The sequence below is a fragment of the Xenopus laevis genome, chromosome 6L, assembly GCF_017654675.1.
Source record: "Xenopus laevis strain J_2021 chromosome 6L, Xenopus_laevis_v10.1, whole genome shotgun sequence".
In the NCBI taxonomy this organism is placed as follows: Eukaryota; Metazoa; Chordata; class Amphibia; order Anura; family Pipidae; genus Xenopus; species Xenopus laevis.
This window is the reverse complement of record NC_054381.1, coordinates 66,804,666-66,828,824: the sequence shown is the minus strand read 5'-3', so window position 1 is coordinate 66,828,824 and position 24,159 is coordinate 66,804,666. Positions and strand designations below refer to the sequence as shown.

At 35.7% G+C, this 24,159-nt stretch overlaps 1 protein-coding gene across 2 annotated transcripts in view; it reads left to right on the top strand.

The window, feature by feature from the left end:
- The window catches only part of pou6f2.L (POU class 6 homeobox 2 L homeolog), a 191,659-nt gene that overhangs the window by 122,314 nt on the left and 45,186 nt on the right, over positions 1-24,159 (top strand). For both annotated transcript variants that reach the window (XM_018267592.2, XM_041566140.1), the window contains exon 5: positions 11,188-11,549. In XM_018267592.2, the coding sequence (XP_018123081.1) occupies positions 11,188-11,549 (362 nt within the window). The remainder of the gene's footprint in view (positions 1-11,187; positions 11,550-24,159) is intronic.

The following is a 24,159-nucleotide window of genomic DNA, read 5'->3' as shown; positions in this document are numbered from 1 at the left end:
CCAGCAAGTATATTTTTTTTAGTTGTAATATTGGTGTGTAGGCAGCCATCTCATTTTGCCTGGTCATGTGCTTTCAGAAAGAGCCAGCATGCTTTCTGGCAGGCTGTTGTTTGACTCTGAACAGCATTAGAGGTTTACTAGTGTATTTATATAGACCTTTCTGATAAAGCTTACTCAGTTGTAACCTTTCCTTCTCCTTTAACTGTACTAGAAAATCATTTAAACATTAAATAAACTTTTTTTTTTAATTTTTAAAATAATTTGGATTATTTGGAGAAAACTGTAATCTGTAATTCAGAGCTTTCTGGATAGCAGGTTTTGGATAATGGATCCCAGACTATGTAACAACAGCAAAACCACTGTGTACCTGGTGAATGCATAAGTATGTATATTATCTGGGCTTCTAAAATCCATTGGGTAGGTATTTTAGTTAAACTGTACTATAACTAGAACCAGAACAGTCTGTACTGAATATGTGTTTATAAAATCTGGATAAGCTTTAGAATGTAAGTCCTCATATGGAAATAAAAAAAAAACCTGAGACACCTAAAATAATTATAGAACACAAACAAAGCAGGTGTGGGGGTTTGTACTTGCAAGGACCCATGGAATCAAAAACAGATACTGTGCAGCAATCCCTTTAAAAAAGAAATCAGAAATAGAAAGAAATATACTCTTATTTTCAAAGATCTTTTAGATGTATTTTCATGTATTACTTATCATGATGTGATATGTTTTGTGTACTTCAAGTGTGTGTGCTTGTGGCATACCTCTAATCCACATCTCAGGGAAAATATGTTTCTAAAGAGGCTTAGCCTGTAACATTACAAAAAGAGAGAGCGAGAGAGTGAGAAAGAAAGCAACTCACATAAAGAAGGTCCTCAAAGATGAAGGCCAGGTTTGAAGCACAGTTTCATTAATACTGGATGGCAGGAAAGCAGCCAAATCCCAGATAATGAGGAAGGAGTTGCATTTTTTCTACAGCTATCTAGTGACAGGGAAAACAAAAATGACATTCAGCTGACGAATAAGCAGAGTATGACCTAGCCTTTCGACCCCTGACAATCAATCTTACCTGCTACTTCATAAAGAATTATAGCTATGCCACTCACATTTGACTCCTGAATTTTACAATTCCCATTTTCTGCTTCTTTATCCTGTTTAATACATGGCCTAAGAAGATAAATGCCTGTGAGCACAAGATTGCACTGAACATAGGCTCCACTTGAAAGTAAGAGAACAAGGATAGAATATGTACTCTCAATATGCTGTTGTCTGTAATATTTTAACTTGACTGATGATATGATATGAATACGATGACTGGCATATGCCCTCACTTGATTCTATTTTCTATCTGATGTTATGTGAATTTAGGATTTTGTAGCAACTACCAAGAGAATATATTGCCATATACACTTTAAATTGCAGCATTTCAATACTAAAGTAAGTATAGGATGTGCAGGTAAAATATGTGAATATATCATTGAAATGGGGCAGAACACCTCAAACTTAGCAAAACTGCATGTATTGAAAACAGCACTTTCACCACTGAAGAATATTCAACATCTTGATTTAAGGTCAAGTGTGTTATTTCAATTTATAAAAGTAATTTATTTACAAAGTTTAAGTGGCGGGAGGGCGGCATCTACTTGGCTGCCTCAGGGTGGCATTAGGGGCTTGAAACGCCCTGCTCACATATACATATACAGTATAACACTATATACGGTATGTGTGTGTTTAAACATACCTGTACAGGTTTCTGGTCCATTATCCTTAAAACTGTTATCCAGAAAGCCTGGCATTATTGGCCACTCCTATAGAGTACATTTTAAGTAAATAACTCCTTTCCTTTTTTCCCTTATAATAATAATAAAAGCACATTCTTCTTGAGTCTAGCTGCATGATTCCCTATTTGTGGCAAAACAGTCTTACGGGTTTTATTTAATGTTTAATGATTTTAGACTTAAGGTATGGTAATCCAAATTACAGAAGGATCCCTTATCTGGAACTCCCCAGGTCTCAAGCATTCCAGATAATAAATACTATCCTGTACTACATTAACTTTATATCTTGAGATCACTATATGACTGGTTACAATGCATGTCCAAGAAGTATTCTGGCATTACCACCTGCTACTACAACATCAGGGTATTCAACAACCTCACTGCTCTCACCATGAAGAACATTTTTGCTGCTTCAAATAAAATTTTGGTTCTTTAAGTCTTAAGCAGTGACTTTCTTTTCTTTTCTATGTGAATCTGGCTATACTGTAATCTATTTTGAATCCTGTGCTTGAATGGCTGCCAAAATAGGTAGTGAAGTAGAGCACACTCCTCAGTGTAATCGATGACGCCCGGTGCTCAGGGTAGAGGGCTCGGCAACCCCCTCGGTAAAGGCTTCCAAAAAGGTACACTGGCACACAGGGCAATTGAAAAAGCAGGGTTACCCCTTGCTACTTTTATTTAAGCGGACGTGCGACGTTTCGGGGTTCCTACCCCTTATGCTTGAGAAAGGGGTAGGAACCCCGAAACGTCGCACGTCCGCTTAAATAAAAGTAGCAAGGGGTAACCCTGCTTTTTCAATTGCCCTGTGTGCCAGTGTACCTTTTTGGAAGCCTTGAATGGCTGCCCCCATGACTACACCGAAACTTGTTTATATAAACTATAGTAGCGTTTCTGACACACCAGTGGGCAAATTTACTAAAGGGCGAAGTGACTAACACGGGCGAAAATTTGCTAGTGAAGGAGATAGACTCTAGCGATACTTCTTGCGCCATGGCGAATGGACATATCTACGCAAATTCCCTAGGATGCAGATTTTACTGAACCTTACCTTTTGCGCCAGACTTGCCTTCGCCACCTCAGACTAGGTGAAGTGCAGTAGAGTAGATGGGAGTTCCTCAAAAAATAGTTGAACATTTTCAAAAAACGCTAGCGTCTTTTAATTTTTCAGGGTGATAGGCTGAAAAATAACATAAACTTTTTTGGGGGTAACCGGAAATTCCCGCCGTATGCAAATTATGCAACACTAGCGCAACTTCGCTTCGCGCAGTAATGCTAGCGCAACTCCACCAGCATTCCACGCCCTGGATGCAACTTTGGATTTTAATGAATTAGCGTTGTCCTGGCGAATCTACGCCTGGCGAAGTGTTGCGCTGTGAGCGAAGCCGTCGCTGGTGAATTTCCGGAGGTTAGTCAATTTGCCCCCAGGTTTACCAGTGCAGGGCACCAGTAAATTATATTGTCATTCCTTTAAAACACTTTAATTTTTTGGTGTTACTCTTCCTTCAAGGAGGCCCCAAAATGTATGCAACTATGAAACAATTACTATCCTTTGATGTCCTTTTAAAAGGATACTTATGTTAAACTAAAAATGTTGGTGTTACAAGCAGTAGGGGATCCATATTTGTTTTTCTGTCTGTGTGTGTTTTTCATTTTATTGTCTTCAAAAGTTTGTTTTAACCTAAAGCTGCCTTTATTGTGTTGCATCTATAGAGTGACCACAGGGAGTTTTTCTAACCTTTTTAGCAAGGAAAATATTTTTAGTGACTGTATCCAAGACGTGTCAACAATCTTGGGTTGCAATGAAAGGAAGAAAAATGATATTAGATAGCAGTATATTGCTGGAAAGATGTGTTACAGGCATAGAACAGGGAAGTCACAATATTTGTTTTCTGGGTACTGGAGGTAATGTGTTCTTACCAGTTGTGTATTAAACTCTGTGGACAATGAAGTAATATACTCTGATGCAGTTTTCCAAAGTAAACCTTTAATTTTATAAAAACAATAATGATTTCAAATTGATTTTCTTTTGTATCACTAATATGACATAACTATATTACCAAGCAGAACAAAAAGTTATCTGACCCATCCTTCATATTTGTTTTTGCCTTAGTGTAACATATAAACTGTTAGTTTATTTCCCAATTGATGTGGCATGCTAAAAATATTTTTTATTCGTAAAGAAGTTGCCTCTTTTGAACACTTTTGAAAAGGACTTTTCTATTTTTAACTGTGTAAAAGACTGCAGTTCAGCTCGGCAGCCCTCTCTCTCGGTGGCCCGAGGGTTAATTAATTATGCAGGTAATGTATCTATTGAGGCATCATTCTGCATAATGTATAAAGATTTCTCTGCCCCCTGAATACGCAGGTGAAGTAATCATTGAGACACCACTCTGCATAATGCATAATGCTTTCTATATCCCCTGAGTATTTTAAAACTCTACTGACAACCAAAGGGAAGAAATTCCAACCAGTATAGCTTTCTATGTTCCTTCACTTATTTGTGGGTGCTATCAGAAATCCCATTCATTTATCTCAGGAATTTAATCCTAAAGCCACCAGCATGGAAGTTCTAACAAAAAGCTGCTGAGCCCAAATTTAATTTAGTAATATAAAACTGCTATCTTCTATGTTTTAAACAACTAAAAAACAACTAAGTCAATAATGAAGAAGAGTAATCTAAGCATTAGAGCTGCATGTTGCAGAATGTGTGACATAGGTAGTACAGGTTAATATAACCAGCACTCCAGTTGTGGGAAACAATCGTAAATGGTCCCCACAAGGGAGAAGCCGTCTGCACTGGGAGAGAGAAGACTTCATTATGTGGGGGAAACAATTTGGGGCTAGCAGGTGCCCTTTGAGATAGGTTTCTAACATTTAAAGCTGTTCCTTTACAAACAAAAACATTTGTGCAACATGCAAAGGACCATACCTGCTATACACTTGGGGGGGGGATGTGTATTAACTCTGAATTTACCTCATTATTTTATTTAAAAAACCATGACCAAACTTCCTTCTTCAAATTGGGACAGGCGCTCTGCCAGTGACTTATAATGGACCTTGACAGGTCTGGATTTTTTGATTCGGGCTTTTTTCAGAATCTGGGTATAATGAATCTCGAAAAATGTTAGTTTTTTTTAATCAAGAAAGATTCCAATCTTTGCCCCAAAAAGCCCAACCAGATACAGATGAAGCCACTTGGATTTGTGTGTTAAATGCATCATGATTTGGGATTAATTGTTATCTAAAGTAATTTTAACTAATTTAATGCATTTAACCTTTTTATTAGCATACCAAAGCACCATTGTTCACAAATGGTGAACGCTTTAATTAGATAGGGTGCTCTGACGCAGTTTTCTGTGTTAAAGGGATATTGTCATGGGGAAAAAAAAAAATTCAAAATGAATCAGTTAATAGTGCTGCTCCAGCAGAATTCTGCACTGAAATCCATTTTTCAAAAGAGCAAACAGATTTTTTTATATTAAATTTTAAAATCTGACATGGGGCTAGACATATTGTAAATTTCCACTAAAAGTTGAAAGAGAGGAGAGCACTCAGACGCAGATTAACCGCTTGTGATTATTTATTATTCATGCTGCTTTACACGACATGTTTCGGGCAGGTGTTGCCCTTTCTCAAGTGTAAACTTACAGGTACACAGTGAACCTTTTAAACACACCCCTCACACCCATGTGATCTTCAACATCCAATCTTGGATAATTAGATACAATTAAAGGTAAAAATCTAAAAAACATTTTCCATAAAAAACTTTTAAAAGATACTTTTCTCCATGTCTTCTACTTGTGGGTTAATGTCCAATCTTATTCATAAGTGCCGTTCTGTGCAATGTTGCCAAAGCATGATACAATTAGTATCAGATGTGCAAAAATTCAGTTACAAAGTGTCCATTGTGCATATGCCATTCAATAAATACATAATATGATACAATCCACACGAAAACAACACCTGTTAAAAATACAAATACGTAGTATCAAAACAACTGATAATATTCTCCATTTTAATTTATTAATTAATTTATTAATTTATTACCTTTAAAAGCTTTTAAAATCTAATAGAAAACCACTTGAGATTGTAACAAGTTACTTAGAACATTTAATAGTGCTGCTCCAGCAGAATTCTGCACTGAAATCCATTTTTCAAAAGAGCAAACAGATTTTTTTATATTAAATTTTGAAATCTGACATGGGGCTAGACATATTGTAAATTTCCCAGCTGCCCGAAGTCATGTGACTTGTGCTCTGATAAACTTCAATCACTCTTTACTGCGGTACTGCAAGTTGGATTGATATCACACCCCTCCCTTTTCCCCCCCAGCAGCCAAACAAAAGAACAATGGGAAGGTAACCAGATAGCAGCTCCCTAACACAAGATAACAACTGCCTGGTAGATCTAAGAACAACACTCAATAGTAAAAACCCATGTCTCACTGAGACACATTGGGGCAAATTCACTAAGCGCCGAAGCGCCGAACGCTAGCGTTAATTCGCTAGCATTTGGCATTTTCGTTACTGCGCAAATTCACTAACGAACGCTGGCGTAGTTTCGCTAGTGTTACTTCGCACCCTTACGCCTGGCGAATTTTCGCTAGCGACGTAACCATGCAAATTCACTAACGCGCTCAGTGTACTGAACGCTACCTTTTACACTAGACTTCCTTCGCCACCTCAGACCAGGCGAAGCGCAATAGAGTAGATAGGGATTGCTTTAAAAAAAGTCAATTTTTTCTAAGTCCCAAAAAACGCTGGCGTGTTTTCTACATTATGGGTGATAGCCTGAAAAAGATCGAAAAAAATTTTGGGGCTCCCCTCCTTCCCCCCTACATTTCCTGACTCATGGCAACTTACCTAGACAGTGGGCACATGTGTAGGGCAAAATAAAATTTTTATTTGATGTTTTGAAGGTTTTCTAGGCATTTGTAGTGATTCTACGTATTCCTCCATTGAAATTTGAATTTGGCGCCGTATGCAAATGAACCATCGCTAGCGAAACTTTGCTCCGCTTGACGAATTAACGCTAGCGCAACTTCGCAAACTTACGCTACCCCTGTGCGCAACTTCGGATTTTAGTGAATTTGCGGAGCGCTGGCGAAAATACGCCTGGTGAAGTGCGGCGAAGTGTGGCGAAGTTGCGCCTGGCGCAACTTCGAATCTTAGTGAATTTGCCCCATTGTTACATTGAGAAGGAAAAACAGCAGCCTGCCAGAAAGCATTTCTCTCCTAAAGTGCAGGCACAAGTCACATGACCAGGGGCAGCTGGGAAATTGACAAAATGTCTAGCCCCATGTCAGATTTCAAAAGAAATGGATTTCAGTGCAGAATTCTGCTGGAGCAGCACTATTAACTGATTCATTTTGGAATTTTTTTTTCCCATGACAGTATCCCTTTAAATGGGATAAGTGGGTTAAATTGTCTTAGATATTCTCTGTTAAACACACAAACCCTATTTTGCCATATTGTGTCATGCAATGTATGTGTATATATATATATATATATATATATATATATATACACACATATATATATATATCTGTTTTATATAAAACTACAGTATATTCAGCAGTGTACATATTTTCAGTTCAAATAATATGTCAACAGGGTGACAAACACTGCATAAAATGCAATATATAATGCTGGGCATATCTGTCCCATGCGTAAAACAATTTTTACATGAGCGACAATTTTTAAATATACAACTTTTTTGTCCAAATGCATTAAAGTCATTGGGCGTCAAAATAATTTTTACACAAGCAACTTTTTTGTTGCAGCAAATTTTCTCAAAACAAATCCACGCCCATCAATATATACATATATATATACTAAGGGGCACATTTACTAAGCTCAAGTGAAGGATTCGAATATATATTTGAATTTCTAAGTATTTTTTTTGGGTACTTCGACCATCGAATAGGCTACTACAACCTTCGACTTCGATTCAAACGATTCGAACTAAAAATCGTTTGACCAATCGACCATTCGACAGTCAAAGTACTGTCTCTTTAAAAAAACTTTGACTACATACTTCGGCAGTTTTAATCTACCGAGGTACAATGTTAGCCTATGGGGACCATCCCACATTCTAAGCTTTTTGTGATAAAAGAAAAATCCTTCAATTGATAGATTAAAATCATTCGAATCGTTCGATCAAACGATTTTTACTTCGATTGATCCAAGTATTTGCGCTAAATCCTTTGAATTTGATATTCGAATTTGAAGGATTTAACTTCGAGGGTCGAATTCGAGGGTTAATTAACCCTCGATATTCGACCTTTGATAAATGTGCCCCTAAATATTTTCACAGTAATAAAAATTAAATGGCACATGTTAATAGGCACACGAGGAAGTGGACATATCCCCTATAGCACTTATAATTATGTAATATTTTTACTGAAATCAGATGACCACTGGTGCCAGATAAGTTTACCTATATAAAAACACGAGGCCGAAGGCCGAGTGTTTTTATACAGGTCATGGAACTCCGAGGTAACTTATAATATCCTCATATTTTGCAGCTGGGGGTACTTTATTTATTATAATACACAAGTTTCAGTGAGTCATGTGACAGAAATGACATCAGAACTCAACGTTTATAACTGATGACATCAGAACTCACCGTTTATAAGGATATAATTTACAGGATATTCATGGCTTTTGTGTATTATAAATATATATATATGCTTACGCAAGGTATGTTACTTGAGGATGATGCCATACAGACCTAAAAATTATTAAATTATATACATTTACCAAGGATCCAGTAAATTAAATAGGGCATGTATTCCCTGACTTTTGACATGAAATCTTAAGGTGCCATAGCAATGATGGTACTGTAATACTGCAGTGTGGTGTCAGCAATGATGCCAAAGAACCACACTTACTGTCATATATCCTTGCTTGCCGCAGCAACCTATTGATGGATCTCTCTCTGCCAAGATAGGGTTATATTCATCCATGTGGCCCTGGCCAAATAATACAGCATATCTCAGGTTATCAGGTCATTTTGCTTGTCGTAGGTTGCTTGGACTTTCTTAATGCTGTTTAGAAACAGAATCGTAGGTTTTATTGCATACTTCTAAAGACTGTTTTTATTTTATTTTTTGGTCACATTGTCCTTTAACATAAGTGTTAAAATGACATATCATTTAGAGGGAGGTTTTACAACTGTGCTGAATGCTGGCTGCTCAAAAGTATAGCTCTTAGATTCCCGGGGCATGCTTAATTTCTCTTACCTTCAAAGGAGTTAAAATAGATATCCTGTGGATTTGCAGGATCAAATGATAACAAAAAGTATAATTGACACAATAAGACACAATAATATTTCCATGAAATGTGTGATTTACTTGCTGCATGTTGGAGATTTTTTACCCACCAAGGAATTGCTACTGCAAAGTACTATTTAATTTAAACATAGATTCATTCCTCATTGATCCTGCAATTCATGTGGCCTTTTAAAATGTAAAAGATGAAATCGTACAAACAACGTAACATCCACATATTTGATCAATGCCTAAAATTTACAATGCAGTTTACGTTTTTCTTTATTCGTTTTGTGTAAAATGCTGTTCATGGGACAAGATAGACAGAATAGTTCATTGAAAAAATTAAATAAAACTATTAAACAAGGAAAACAACATACATTTTTTTGGAAATAGATAAGTAAGAATTTCCTCTTTACATGTGCACACCGATGCAGGTCAGTCTGAAAATAGAAGAAATTGGCAGGCTGGAAACAATAAAATCAAAAATGAAATCTGGCCACACGTATTTTTTTTCGATATTCAATTAACTTATCTAGAGACCAACCCAGGGCCTGAGGAGGCCCCATGGGAGAAAAACTAATGGGGGAATGGAATTAAAGTTGCAATGAGAAAAACAATATACACCAATAAAAATAAAAAATAGCATTTCATAATGTAATATTCTTCCTAAAACTGTTACTGCATTGTCAATTTTAATTTTGCATTAAACATTTTAATTGCTCTTTGCAAATTTTAAGTGCACACTTTTAAAAAGTGCTTAAAGGTTTCATAATCTTTTGGAGTAGTTTTTCATTAAGAAGCTTTATTACATTCACTGTGCACTGGCGCAAACTATAACATTCGCAAACTTTCTTTCACTGTCAGAAAAAGTCTCTAAACAGTCTCTCGGTTCGCAAAAGCTATAATAAATTTGTGCAAAGGAAAATTTGTTAGTGCAAAGGCATAACTTTTCACATTGTGAATAGTTTTTCTGTTACCGACTTTTATTACCTTTCCCCATTAGACCTTTATGCAAAGGTAGGTCTATAAAGTATTACACCGCAAGTGATGTGGCTTGCTTTACAGTGAAGTCTCGCAACAACAAGATAATCTTTTGGATACTGGAATCTCACTAGGTACTTTTTGACTTCCCTGTAGAAGATGAATGAATAAATAACCGGTCTACAGTATTATTGCTGCAGTATTTTTGAATGCTTTTATGCAGAAATGCCTTGTCTCTATTGTACAAAATGTCTTAGTGCGTGAATTCCAGTGATCACGTTATTCCATCACTATATCTGGGAGTAGTATCTTTGCAAAGTGATTTCTACAGTGTTAATTTTTCAGTGAGATATAAAGTTTATTATAACAAGCCCCTTCAAACTCTATAACCCCTTGCTTTTAGATAAATACAGGGAGATCCACATATTAATGCATGGGAAGAAATATTGGTCCTCTTCACAATTTCTCATTTAGTCAACAGAAAATTACTTAAAATTATGACATTATATATATATATATATATATATATATATATATATATATATATATATATATTGCATTAAAGAAAGTGAATGCTTAAATCTTTTCTGTAAAATAGTAGAGGCAGTAAAGAGTAACATCTGCATCTAAAAAAGATGTAACCCTGTACTTACACCTCTATACATAGCTGCTAACACTGATTATATTTAACTACTGGTTTAGATTACGATTTTCTTAAATGACATTCATTTTTAGAGATAGCATATACTGCATTCTAGCAGAGAATATATAATTATATTACAATTGCAAAGTTAGGGGAAAAGTTATTACTTGAAAAATGGGCTGGGTGAGAAGAGTGGACAACCTAATTCTCAACACTGAGAATTTGGAGTGCCCTGCTGCCTCCATTTGCTTTGTATTTTTAATATATAATATAATATAATGAAGGTGGATTCCTATTTACATTTTTGTTGGAGCATGTTATTCTTCATAAAATATATGATGATGCATTAGTAAAATATATTAATTGCAGGCTATAATAACTGCACTGACATTATAAAGTAGATCAGAAATATAGCAAATATTTGTAGGTGTTTAATAACAAAATCAATTGTCTGATCACACACAGAGAATACATTAAACAGAGTCACATATTTTATCTCACTGCAGCTACCTCATCCCTAAATACACAGCTTCAACAGCTTCAGCATCTCCAACAACTGCAGCACCACCATCATCATCATCATCAACAGCAGCAGCAACAACAGCAAGGTCAACAGCACCATCAGCAACAACAATCTACAGTTCAACATCAGCAATCATCTCAGCAGCCATCCCAGCAAATACAGCCTCAGCAAGCACAGCAGCAGAATCAACATCAGCAACCACAGTCACAGCAACAGAGTCAAACACCAACACAGAGTCCAAACCAACAGGCTACATGTCAGAGGAACTCCAGTTCTCCTCAAAAGCCCAATCAATCACCAGGACATGGCCTTCCTTCCCCTATAACGCCGCCAAACCCACTGCAGGTATGCAGTTTTGTTCACTATATTAATGATCATGAAAAGCCAGGAACACACAAAAATTAGCTGATGTTAGATATTACAGTTCACAATATATCTACTAGCATATTGAATTAAAAGTGCTTTTTTTTCCTGATGAAAGTCAATGATACAGTGAGATACTAACCTGGAGTGCATTTTATGTAATGTTGTTTTTTCAGCCTAAATTAACGATGTAATTATTCAGTAAATAATGTAGTCGACAACTCCACATTTACAGAATTTTCTACAGTGGTGCTGCAGAACCAACCACACTCAGGGCAGTGAAAACAAACACGAGGGAAAAACAGTAAACACACAACCCAACCTTTTAAAAGAAGTGTAAGGGAGGGGTTAATTTTAATAACAGGGTTGATTTATGCTTCTATACATTCAACAGCTTGTAATAATTTGCTGGGATACCAAGTGCATGACAACACCCATTAAAATCTGACAGTCTAAATTTCATTTAGGAATTTTTGATTTCTTTTGTGTTATCTGCAGGCTTTATCCTTTTCCATTATTCAGAACCTGTCTGAAGGATATTATTTTAAAGTAATTCAAAGATTGTCAAGGGAAGACAGTAATTCAAACTGATGATGTTGTTGGTTTCAAAAATTCGGAAGGAAAACAATAATTATTTCTAGAAAGATACCGACAGTGTTGTTCCTTTCAAAAGGAAATTAAATGAAAGCAACTGTTGCTCTTGCTAGCATCTAAATTTTTGCTGGTTGAACAAATATTACGAATGAGACACCTAAAGGTACAAAGAGCTTCACAAAATGCTTCTTGTCATATTTTTATTAAATAAGAATGTTCATTTTCAGTTCAATGAAATGTTTTTACAACAAATAGGGCAGGCTTTTCTGGAGTACACTTTTATTGACCTGTAACCTGTCTGTTAGTTCAACTACTGTAATATTTAAGTAGTGGTTTATTTTAGCACATGACATCTCAAGAAAAAATTAATATTAAGGCTGAACTGATCGAGTGGTTGTATGAGAAGAATCCCCATATAACCTCAGTAGAACCAGAATTCTCTTACCCTTAATTCATAGTAACATAGTGGGGCTTATTTATAAACACTGGGCAAATTTGCATCTGCGCAGTATCCCATGGCAACCAATCAGAGCTTTGCTCATTGCTTAACCTGCAGGTGGTTTAAAAAAGCCACTCACTGATTGGTTTCTATGGGTTACTGCCCAGGTGCAAATTTGCCCAGTATTTATAAATGAGCCTCATTAAGTTATATTGAAAAAAGACATACCTCCATCAAGCTTAACCTTTTATGTCTGTATATAACCTGCCTAACTGCTAATTGAGCAAACGCTCATCAATACCAAAATAGGTCTTAATCAATCATCTACTTAGAAATGATAATGGTGTTTTTAACATGTGGCGGAATCAAAATATGTTAAAATCATGATTAACAACAATATCATTATTGGGTTCTTTGGAGTTCTCTTCTGGCAAATTATCTATTTAACACTTTGATAATTATGTCCCACAAAGAGAAGCAAATCCAACAGTTTAATCAATCTGTAATGAGCATGTCCTGTGCATTTTGCTTTTGCTTGCAAAAACCAAGGGTGCATCTAGACATATTACATGTGATTCCCAAGGCACCCCATGCTTAAATGGCATCCGTCACTGATACAGTATAAACATATATGGAGGCTCTGGTCGATGTTTAATAATTATATATATTTCAAAACAGGTTTTATACATTTTTTTTCTCCTAGTTGGCCTTTTTTCCTCTACCTAGCATTTTCCTACTGGAAAACAACGTAAGCATGTTATCAGTAGTGGGTTTGCGAATGGTGACTCATGCTGGAATCAGCCAGCAGATGATATATGTCAGCGACTCACAATATGAGTGTGTTGGTTGCAACTGGGAACAAAACAGATAAATTCACAGATACATGTATTTTATTAAATATATGATGATAACTACTAATAATTTAAAGCATTTATCAATCATCCCGTGGATTTATATATGATTCCCCTTGAACTGTTTTATGGAAAATAAAGGAAACATGAAAGACAGATGATAAGAGTTGTTGGCATGGTAGAAGGTAGCAAAAATGTATGTGTGTGTGTATATCTATTTATTTATAATATTAGAACTCCATGTAGAATATTAACATACCCAAGCCATTTAGCACAGGTAAGTTATGGCTCACACTAAATGATGTTGCTTATAGATCTAGGAATGCAATTTTGGCATAAATTTTAGTTTATACAGTAGTTTGAAACACCCCCTCTAGTCTGTGCCATCAATCTATGCAACTTGCAGCAAACTGGACTACATATTTTGAGCATTCTAAATGGGATTGTTAAGTAATTTGGCAAAATAACACTGTCACACATGGACTGTATGGTACCTGCAGCACATAGAAATTGGTAGAATCGCATCTTTGAGGACAATATACAGTATGTCCTGACATTAGCTGCAATACAGTTATACTTTTAATGCACCTATGAACTTACTGCCCTGTTGCAGTAATAGCTTTGCTTTGACCAAATAAACACTACTAGCTAAAAGTTGTTTTAGGTGATTAGACCTATAGTAATATTTGCACCTTTTATTACACAACCCTCATTATCTTTCCTACTGTTTAGTAAAATGTGTCAGAGCTAGAAAACTATATAAGGCAACGCACACAAACAAACAACTAATATTGTTAGTTGCTAGTCATGTTTGTCTGACATTAGTGTTAGTCTTCTGTGCAATACTATCAAATTCAGATGTTCTCAAGCACTAAAGTAGTTTAAAAAATGTTCAAATTCACTTCCTTAGTCTGTATTTTGCAGACCAGTGGGTATGGGTAAAATTCGTATATGTGTTTGTTTTTACAAGAAATCAATTGGAAATACATGTTCTGTGAGAGGAGTCTTAAACTCTTTTGGCTATTTGTTCCTGTTGCACTGGGCTGTGATCATGCACATATAATCATACACAAAATTTAGGGAAAAGGTCTAAACAATTTTCAAAACATGAAATTTGTTTAGGCATTAATAGGTTGATTGCGAAGTCAAAGCCCTGCATATTTTCCCCTAGAATTTGATTGATTAATGCCTCCGGTCTTCACACTCAAAGCTTGGATTTTGCTCGAGAACTCTGCCAAGTCTTTTACTCTGAAATTTATCTTAATTAGATCTGAAAGACCTGTCACAGCAGAACAGTCGCACCGATTAAAATGAAAAACAGGAGAAATTACTGATCAAATTAATCATAATGTCGGGTTACAGCTGTAGGTCTGATGTAATTTGCCACTCCAGTGAGTTACATCAGCGCAGGCGGAGGAAAGGGAGCAGGATTCTGGTTGATCCGTAACACAAGCCAGCTTTGGGCAGCTCATCATGAAGCTTATTCCATTCTTTCTTCTGGCTTGTTTCCAGTGACCAGGGACATGTATTGGCAGCATAAAAGACCACTACCTTTTCTCAGGTTGAGATGTACCATTTCACTTGTCAGCAGTTTAATATATCTTGGCAAGTAAAATTCTATGGGTCAATAAACACTGTTTACATACAGGAATGCACATTCCTGATTAAATCTGTTTTTTAATCAGTTAATCGGTTTCCCTTTTTCATAGTTACTTGTTTGTTTGATATTAAAGTGAAATGCTAAATCCAGTATCACGCAAGTTAGAAATAAAATAGCAATAAGTGTACATTTATATGTGTATTTTATTGAAAGTGTGTGCAGTGCAGTAGTCCACTGGACTTGAGGAATGGGGTATTCAATTGGTCTTTCTGAATGGTCCATACCAGTAGCCACCCAACTACTTCAACTGCACCAGTATAGAAATTCATGTAGTTTTCTTCTGCAGCAGCATCCCAAACTATCTTTGGTTTCTAGTGAGGTACTCCATGTTCTAAGAATATGGGGTTAAATATAAGTTTACCTATTGTTAAACTTAAGTCATTTCTACACTCCTGGATAGACCAGGGGCCAAGGTTCAGGACAACTGGTTAGTTCTGGACAAATAATAATGGACCTTGGCTGTACACATTATTGTCCAAACAGTTTGATTAGTCATATCAGTAGATCGTAGAATTAGGGGGAACTGCAATTCTTTACTGATCTACTTAAGAAGGCTATTTGTTTTCAAGATATGGTTGGATGCATTTTAATATGTATATTGATATTAATACCTTTAGTACATTGCATATTCAGGTACTAATGAGATATTGGAGATAGCTTCCAAAGTGTTTTTTAACTTTCTTCTACAACTGATGTTACTTGATGTACTGTCTTTTTTTTTAACTCAACTATTACAAAGCCTCCTGTAGGCTGCCAGAGGAGAGGACAGCATACACAATGGTTTTAAAATGTTAGCACAGTATATCCACCATTCTTGTGTTCGCTAATGTATAAATATATATTTTAATAACTCAAGAAAACAACTGTACATAACTGTTCCCAATGCATTGGCAGTGAAAAGGATTGCAAGAAAACAGTTGATACAGAATTTTTTAAATGGTTGGATGTCATATCTAGTGATGGGCGAATTTATTCGCCAGGCACGAATTCGCGGCGAATTTGCGCGATTCGCGCCGAGCGAATAAATTCGCAAAACGCCCGCAAAAATTCGCGGCAAAAATTCGCCGGCGTCAAAAAAATTTTTTCCCAAAAACGGACGCCGGCGTCAAAAACGAGACGCCGGTGCCGTTTCGTGAATTTTTCGCCATTTCACGAATTTCGCACGAAATTAGCGAATTTTTCGGCGAAGCGAAACGGCGCAAATTCGCCCATCACTAGTCATATCTATTATATTTGAATGTAAAAGTTTTCATAGAATTCTCCTATTATAATTCATATTTTATAATGCTTTATAAAGCAACAGACACCTAACCATATTTAACCATAATTGTTTGGAATGTGTATGTGTATATTACAGCTCTGTCCTACTTATAGGCTTTTAAGCACTGAAAGGGTTACAAAAATATGAGTTCAAGTACATAAAACTAAGAGAGAGCATTCTGGCAGATACATCTAGCAGAAGATCAATAGTAAAGCAGTTTTTTCATGATTTATTTTCTCTCGTCCTTAGCTGTAATTTCTTGACTTTATAAAACAAATTGCCCATTCAGGAAAAGCGCAATCTTGTTCCACAGTTCTTTTTTATCTGAATTATGAGTTATCAAGCATAATTAGACCAATCCATCAACTTTTAAGACTGTGAAAACTTTCTGTGTCATTGCAAAGGGGATATACTGTATATTACTTTGGACATGGAAGAACAGTAAAGATCCATGAAAAAATATTTTTGCTTATTGTCAAGACACGTATAGACTTCTGCAACACTTGTTTTTATCAGCTCTGGTTTTCTAGATTAATCATAAAGGTATTTTAGAGAATTTGTGTGTGAACAAGAGACTGTGTGTGTTTGTATTTTTATTGAAGGGCAAAGAAAGCTAAATTCACTGGGGTAGGGTGGCAGTATGTCTGGGCGAAAGATTACTAAAAATGCAAGTACCTTCCTGAACTAGGTTTTTTTGCTATCGATTACTGTCAATGGACAATTTTTATTTTAAAAAGTGAGTGCTTAAAAAATGGCAAGCTTTTTATGTTTGTTAAAAACTCACTTGTCCAGGGAAAAAAACACTTGCTTTATTAACTCAGACCTTTTTAAGTAATCTCTTGCCCATTTTAATAAATCTGCATATTAGACTTGCACTTGAACAGTAGACTAAAAAAATGCTGCAATTGGGATTAAAAGAACAATAACATTTTAGAATGCTGACAGCTTGATGTCTACAGCAACTCACCAGGTTTTAGGTGGTGAGATTTCCATGATAAAAATATATTTTATGGCTTGAAAAAAAAAACAACCTACACAGAGATTTTTTGCAGCAATTTTTTGATATTCGAATATTAATAACCCAGCCCCATAATCTAGTGAGGGATACCTACAAGATACAGATAAGGTGGCAGTGTAGCATGGCTTTAGAAAGTACCTGGACTGGTATATTTTTTCCAAGAAGACAGAGAAAATAAATTTAGCAACTAAATTATTTTATGGGGGGCGGGACTTTTCTTGTGGTTAAAAAAAACAAAACACTCCATTAGATATATCTGTATAATGCACCTCTATGGATCCCAGTGTTTGTATTTAAAGAAGGAGGGATTATTAAAGAATAGCAGAGATCTAAAATTGTGCTTATGAAGCAAATAGTAAGAATAATTTATCATTATGTGTGTTGTCCCTTGAACATTATTCAAAGATAATCAGATATGATTGCTCAAAAATCATATCTAATAGTCTGGTGTATTGGTTGCTACTATCAATGCATTTGGGACAAGTGGCAAAGCAGAAATTAGCAGTAGTTAAGAGATCAAGGAAAGTGTTCAGTAGATATTGACCATGACCATTCAGCCAATTGGCTGTAGTATAAGGTCTGTTGAAAACTGAAGTGTATCCAGGTTAAAGGAATCAATCAAAAAATGTTTCTCTTTTAGGTTCAAGTGCTCTTTACCCTGACGGATTTGTATTAACCCCACATCTAATCCATCGAGATTGATCTTCACCCTGTATGCCACAATGGGATGTTAGTCCTCCTCAGTTTAGGTATATATTTAGTTTTGAGGGATAAATATAGGTATATATACATTTGTCTATTCCACTCTACAATGCAGACTGGATCAATAGGTGCAACACACTCTCTCCACAATGTAATATGAGCAAATGTCTTTGTTACACCAAGATGTGGAAATGAAACAATCCCCACAATGACAATTTTAAGCGCAATTAAGTAAAAAAATACATACGCACAATTCCAGGAATTTAAAAACATTGGAGATAATGGAGGAAAAACATTCCACCATTCAGAATTGCACTTTGTACTTGCAATCTTAAATGAGCCTCATTGACCCTAGTAAGTGAGTACAGGTATGGGACCTGTTATCCAGAATGCTCTGGACCTGGGGTTTTACAGATAACAAATCTTTTTGGAAATCGGATCTTCATACCTTACGTTTACTAGAAAATCATGTAAATATCAAATAAACCCAATAGGCAGTTTTTTCTTCCAATAAAGATTAATTATATTTTAGTTTGGATCGAATACAAGGTACTGTTTTATTATTATAGCATTTTGGAGTCTATGGGAGATGGATCCATAATAACAGATAACAGGTTTTTGGATAACAGATCCCATACCAGTACTGTAAACCAAGTAAGTTCTATCTTGTCCCTCATTAAAAAGGACATTGTAAGTTTCATGGCAGGCAATAATGAAAATAAAGCAAAGGGTACAGGTATCAATCTGGCCTACAAAGAAATATATGTGGCTGCTAATAGTTAAAAAAAGAGCTTAAAACTCTTCCGATAATATAACCCCTTAAACTGTTGTCCAATCTACACTGATTTTGTTTTATTCCTAGCTTTTGAAATATTAATGGGATGTATAGAAATATTTAATCTATAATTAACCATTTGCTACATAATATAGTGAAATGATTCCTTATATAGGCAATGCAATATGAAACTATTTAATCCTGAAACAGAATAAACAAATGTGCTGAAGTGCTTGAAAAATTTCATCCATAGCAATGAGAATCAGTTGCTTAATCTTAATGTGAAAGATTATTGCATTTGATGGAAAATAATAACATGCTAATAGTAAATGAAAATTATATTTTCTTCATTTCTAATGTGTAGGTATTTATATAATTAAAGATTAATCAAGCATGGTTGGTGCCGACTAAACCATAAAATTAGGTCTCTGCCAACACCTACCGTGTAGTAAATATTATCTGTATTTAATTATGGTGTATGTATAAAGATGATTTTAAGAAAAATGAAAAGCAAACAGTATATCTGATCTGATTATGCATTCAGTACAAGATTTTTTTAAAATTGAATTTTAAGGAATATGGGTGATAAATTTCTTTTTCTTTAATTTCAAATGTTTCTACATTTTTGCACATGCAGAACCTTAAACATATCTCTTTTATTCTAAAATTTCCCTTTTCACTTCCTTTCCACAGAAAAGATATCGTCACACATGAGGTAGGTTAAGGATAGGCAGGTAGAGTGAAGACAAAATGCATTAGGATTGCCTAGAACATGAAGAGTTGAGCAGTTTAGGAAATAATTTTCCAAATATGAAAGATTTAGATCCAGCTGCAGTTTATTTGAACAATTCATAAATGGATAGTGCCTGCGTACTGCATTAGTGTTTCAGCATGGCCAAGCATGGTGGTGGCAATGTCAACGATTGCTGTTGTTTTATAGAAAAAAGGCTTATTAATACCTAGCAAATTCACTACAATCTAAACATGGATAAGTGCAACTTCGACCCAACAACCAGGGGGCAAATTTACTAAAGGGCGAAGTGGCTAACGCTGGTGAAAGAGCGTTACTACGCGGATTCAATACATTTTTGATTTTACTGACCGTTACTTCTACCGCCAGACTTGCCTTCACCACCTCAGACCAAGCGAAGTGCAATGGAGTAGATAGGACTTACTTGAAATTTTGTTGAAAATTTTTCTAAGTCCCAAAAAATGCTGGCGTCTTTTCCTTTTTACAGGGTGATAGGCTGAAAAAGATCATCATTTTTTTTGGGGTACCCTCCTCCTCCCCCTACATTTGATTACATATGGCACCTAAACTATACTGTGGGCACATGTGTAGGGCATTATTACAACTCTATCTAATTTTATTAAGGTTCCCTGGCCTTGTGTAGTGTAATGTATTTGTTGCAGCACATACGGCCATTGGACTTTAACTGCACGCCGTATGCAAATTAGCCAACGCTAGCGTAACTTCGAGCTGCTGATCGTATTTTTGCTAGCGCAACTTCACAAGCGTTTGGTACCCTGTGCTCAACTTCGGATCTTTGTGAATTAACATTGTCCAGGCAAATTTACGCCTGGCGAAGTGTTGCGATCGCAGCCAGCGATGGCGAATTTTCGCAGGTAAGTAAATGTGCTCTTGGGTGTTTGTTTTAAAAACACTGACTAGGGATGACTAAACTTTTGTGCCAGTACAGTTTTGCAGCAAAAGTTTTATCAATGGTTAAAATGTTTATGAATTCAGTACTAGAATTTTGCCCTGTGTTTTGTTTTCTCAAAAAAATGTGGTACTGAAGTGAAATTTTGCTTTTTCTCCTCACTAAAATTAGCTTTTTTTTTTTTTTTTTTTTACATTAGTTTATGTCACTTTTTAAATATACAGAATATTTCAAATATAACAGACTTTGGGCAACTGGGTTTCTTGACTGCATTTTACATTTTAATAGTTTGATATTAGCAGCTCCCTCAAATAGTTTTACAATAAATTCAGTTGAAGGGGAAAGAAACCCTATCATTATCTCTAAATGTAGCATTTATTAGAAATTATTATTATAATGCCACAATGCCTGAATAATGGTTTTGTAAAATACTGTACATAAACATTTAAAAATTCTAAATAAATACAAGTAAAAGGACAGTATAGCCCTTTGTTCAACATGAGCTCATTGAATAGTGCTGGACATATGTTTTGTATGTGTGGGACATACTTTTTTGCCTCTTGCTTTAATCACAAAAAAACTATGGGGCATATTTATCAAAACTGACTTTTTACAACAATTAAAGTTTATTTTGCATCAAAAATCAAGAATTCAAATTTTGAAATTTATTAAGCACAAAAATATGTGCAGTCTAAAGCACAGATCATGTATGAATCAATGGGGGTTGTATTAGCAAAATTCAAGCTATAACAAGTAATTTGAGTTTTGGTGATTGTGTCAAAATTTGGCTAGGTACAATGACAATTCACTCTTAAAGTTGTTTTTTCATGTTTTTACATGAAGTTTTTGAAATTGGAGTTTTTAAATAAATAAGCAGTAAACATACATTCTTGCGTTTTTTTTTCTAGAAAAAACTTGAAAATTACATTTTTGATAATCTGGCTTCTATGTTTTTCATAAACTGAACAGGGCAAAGAGGAAACTTGAAGCTACTCCAGGTATAGTTCCTGTGGGGTAGATAATTGGATAAACACAGTTAATTATCAATGGGGTGGAGTTAATCTGAGCTCTGGGAATCAAATATCCTCTTTGCAAACACTAGAATAGATTCAATCAGGCTTGGACTGGCCATGCCGGCTGACCCACTCCCCCGATCGACCTAAAAGAAAGATATGTGCGGCACTGCTCTGGATTGTGTGCATGCACGTGGCTGCCCCGCGTTCACACATGCACGTGGCTGGCCACGGAGTTTGGAACCCAGTGGGCCCCCAATGTGCTAGACCTTGGATTTAATTTTTCCTGATTAATACAAAAATCAAAAATGATGTTCAGTGATTTTCAGCCTGAAAAAGAGCAGCATGGTGTAGTGTTTATAAATAGCAAGCTGTACATTATGATAATTAAAAAAAAATAGCAATCCAAAAATATGCATTACTTAGAATAAATTCTGATAAATATAAAAGTACAAACATCTGCTTAACCATTTCTGAATGTCATATACTCTGCAAGCCTGATGCCAATGACACCAAGTTCAGTACAGATCTTTATTTCCAAATAAAGCAGTCTTAAATAAAAAGTTGATAACAACATAATTATAAAATTCTTAAACTGGAATGATTGGTCCTCATGACTTTAATGAGGTTTTGCTTCCCCTGACCCTGAAATATTGAATTTACTCTGTAAAAATACCAGTTGTTATTGATTCAACAATTATAAATGTCAGTCAAGTACAGAATTCATATGTCAAATATTTGCAATAAATCCTGTAAAGAAAAATAAAATGTTAATGAAATTGTGAGGGGGAAAAAAAGCATGTTTTGTGTGTCTACTTTGGAAACAGTGGAAGTCATGCCACGACACGAAGATCATGATTTATAGTCACATTTTATTTTATTTTGACATACATTTATATGTATGAAAAAGCTCAATTTTGTTATTTTTCCTTCTTCATTGCAGTGGTTACTATTGGGCTTTTTCCCATTTAGCTGCCATATATTTGCAAATTTGTAAATGCATGGAAATCAATGGCAACAATTTTTTTGATTTGCAACAATTTTTTTATTCATTGGAGTCAATGGGCATTTTTTTACAAGCAAAAAATGTTGCTCATCAATATATAATCAGCAATAAAAACTCTAAGTTATTGTCCAGACTCTTTACACCACATTCAGTGGCAGTGGTGCTGTAGGGTTGATTTGACTGGAAGCCATTTAATCTATTTAACCATTTAATCAGTAACTTTTTGGACAGTGAGAGAAACTTTGGACCATTCTATGCACATATAAACTCCATGCATAGTGGAGGGGTCGAAATGAATTCGAAGTGAATATTCAAATTCAAAAACTTTGAATTTTGAAGTAATTTTTGGGTACTTCAACCATCGAATATGCCAAATTCGACTTCGAAACGAAGTGAAAATGCTTTGACTATTTGACCATCGAAGTACTGTCTCGACACTTCGCCACCTTAAACCTGCTGAATTGCTATATTAGCCTATGGGGGCCTCCTAGAAGTTTTTAAAAGTCGAAGTGAAATCGTATGATCATAAGATTAAATCATTCGAAATGTTTGATTCGAAATACGATCTTAGACTTCGAATGTCGAACTAACTTATTCGATGGTCGCACTTCGAAATTCGCCCCTTAGTATTAACCCTTCTAATTTGTATAAAAAATTGTATAAATACAGTGTCCTGGTTGGAATGAAAAACTAAAGCCTAGAGAAGCTTTGGGGCAGATTTAATAACCTGTGACTTCGTACCCAGGGCCAAACTTTGCCAGGTGAAAATTCGCTCAGACAATGGCAATTCACTAAAATGCAGAGTTTCCTCCCGGGCGTCGAACCCTGGTGACATTTCGCTAACAGTACTTCGGCATTGCGAGCATTTCAAAGTGAAGGTACACTAGCGTTCATTTCTGCCTAGAGAAAAGTCGCTATAGATCTTGCGCTCAGATTAATTTGCATACGGTGAGAAATTTAAAGTTGATTGGACGTCTTTATGTTATATGTTGCAGCAAATACATTACATTTCCACAGTTAATTACACATGTCCAGGGAACCTTAATAAGAAAATAGAGTTGGTACCAGTTACCCACAAAAAATTTTTTAGGACTTTTGCAGGCTATCACTCTGAAAAAAGGAAAAGACGTCTGCGTTTTTTGAACTTTGATACTTTTTCCATGTAAGTGACAGAAGATTGAGGAAGATCTATGTACTCCATTGCACTTCGCCTTGTCAGAGCTGGCGAAGTGCAAAAGAGGTAACGTTCAGTAAAATCCGCATTTTAGTGAATTTGTGAAGTAACGGCCATTCACCGGAGTGAATTGTCGCCTGGCGATAGAGTTCGAATGAGCCCTAATGCCTATCTCTTTCACTAGCAAATTGGCACCTGTGCCCATTAGTAAATTGTCAATGTCCTTGTGGGCGATAACGCTGGCAAATTGTCGCCAGCATTTGCCTTTTTGACCTCTAGGCAGCAACCCTAATGTGGCCCTCCAGTGCTTACATTTTTTTGCATCACAGTGGATCAAAGTGGGCCACATTGCTAAAGTAGAGAATGCAATTACATACTCTGCACTAAAACAATTGACTTTTAGGGCATTATTTATTAAAGAGCGAGTTGTGTTTTCCC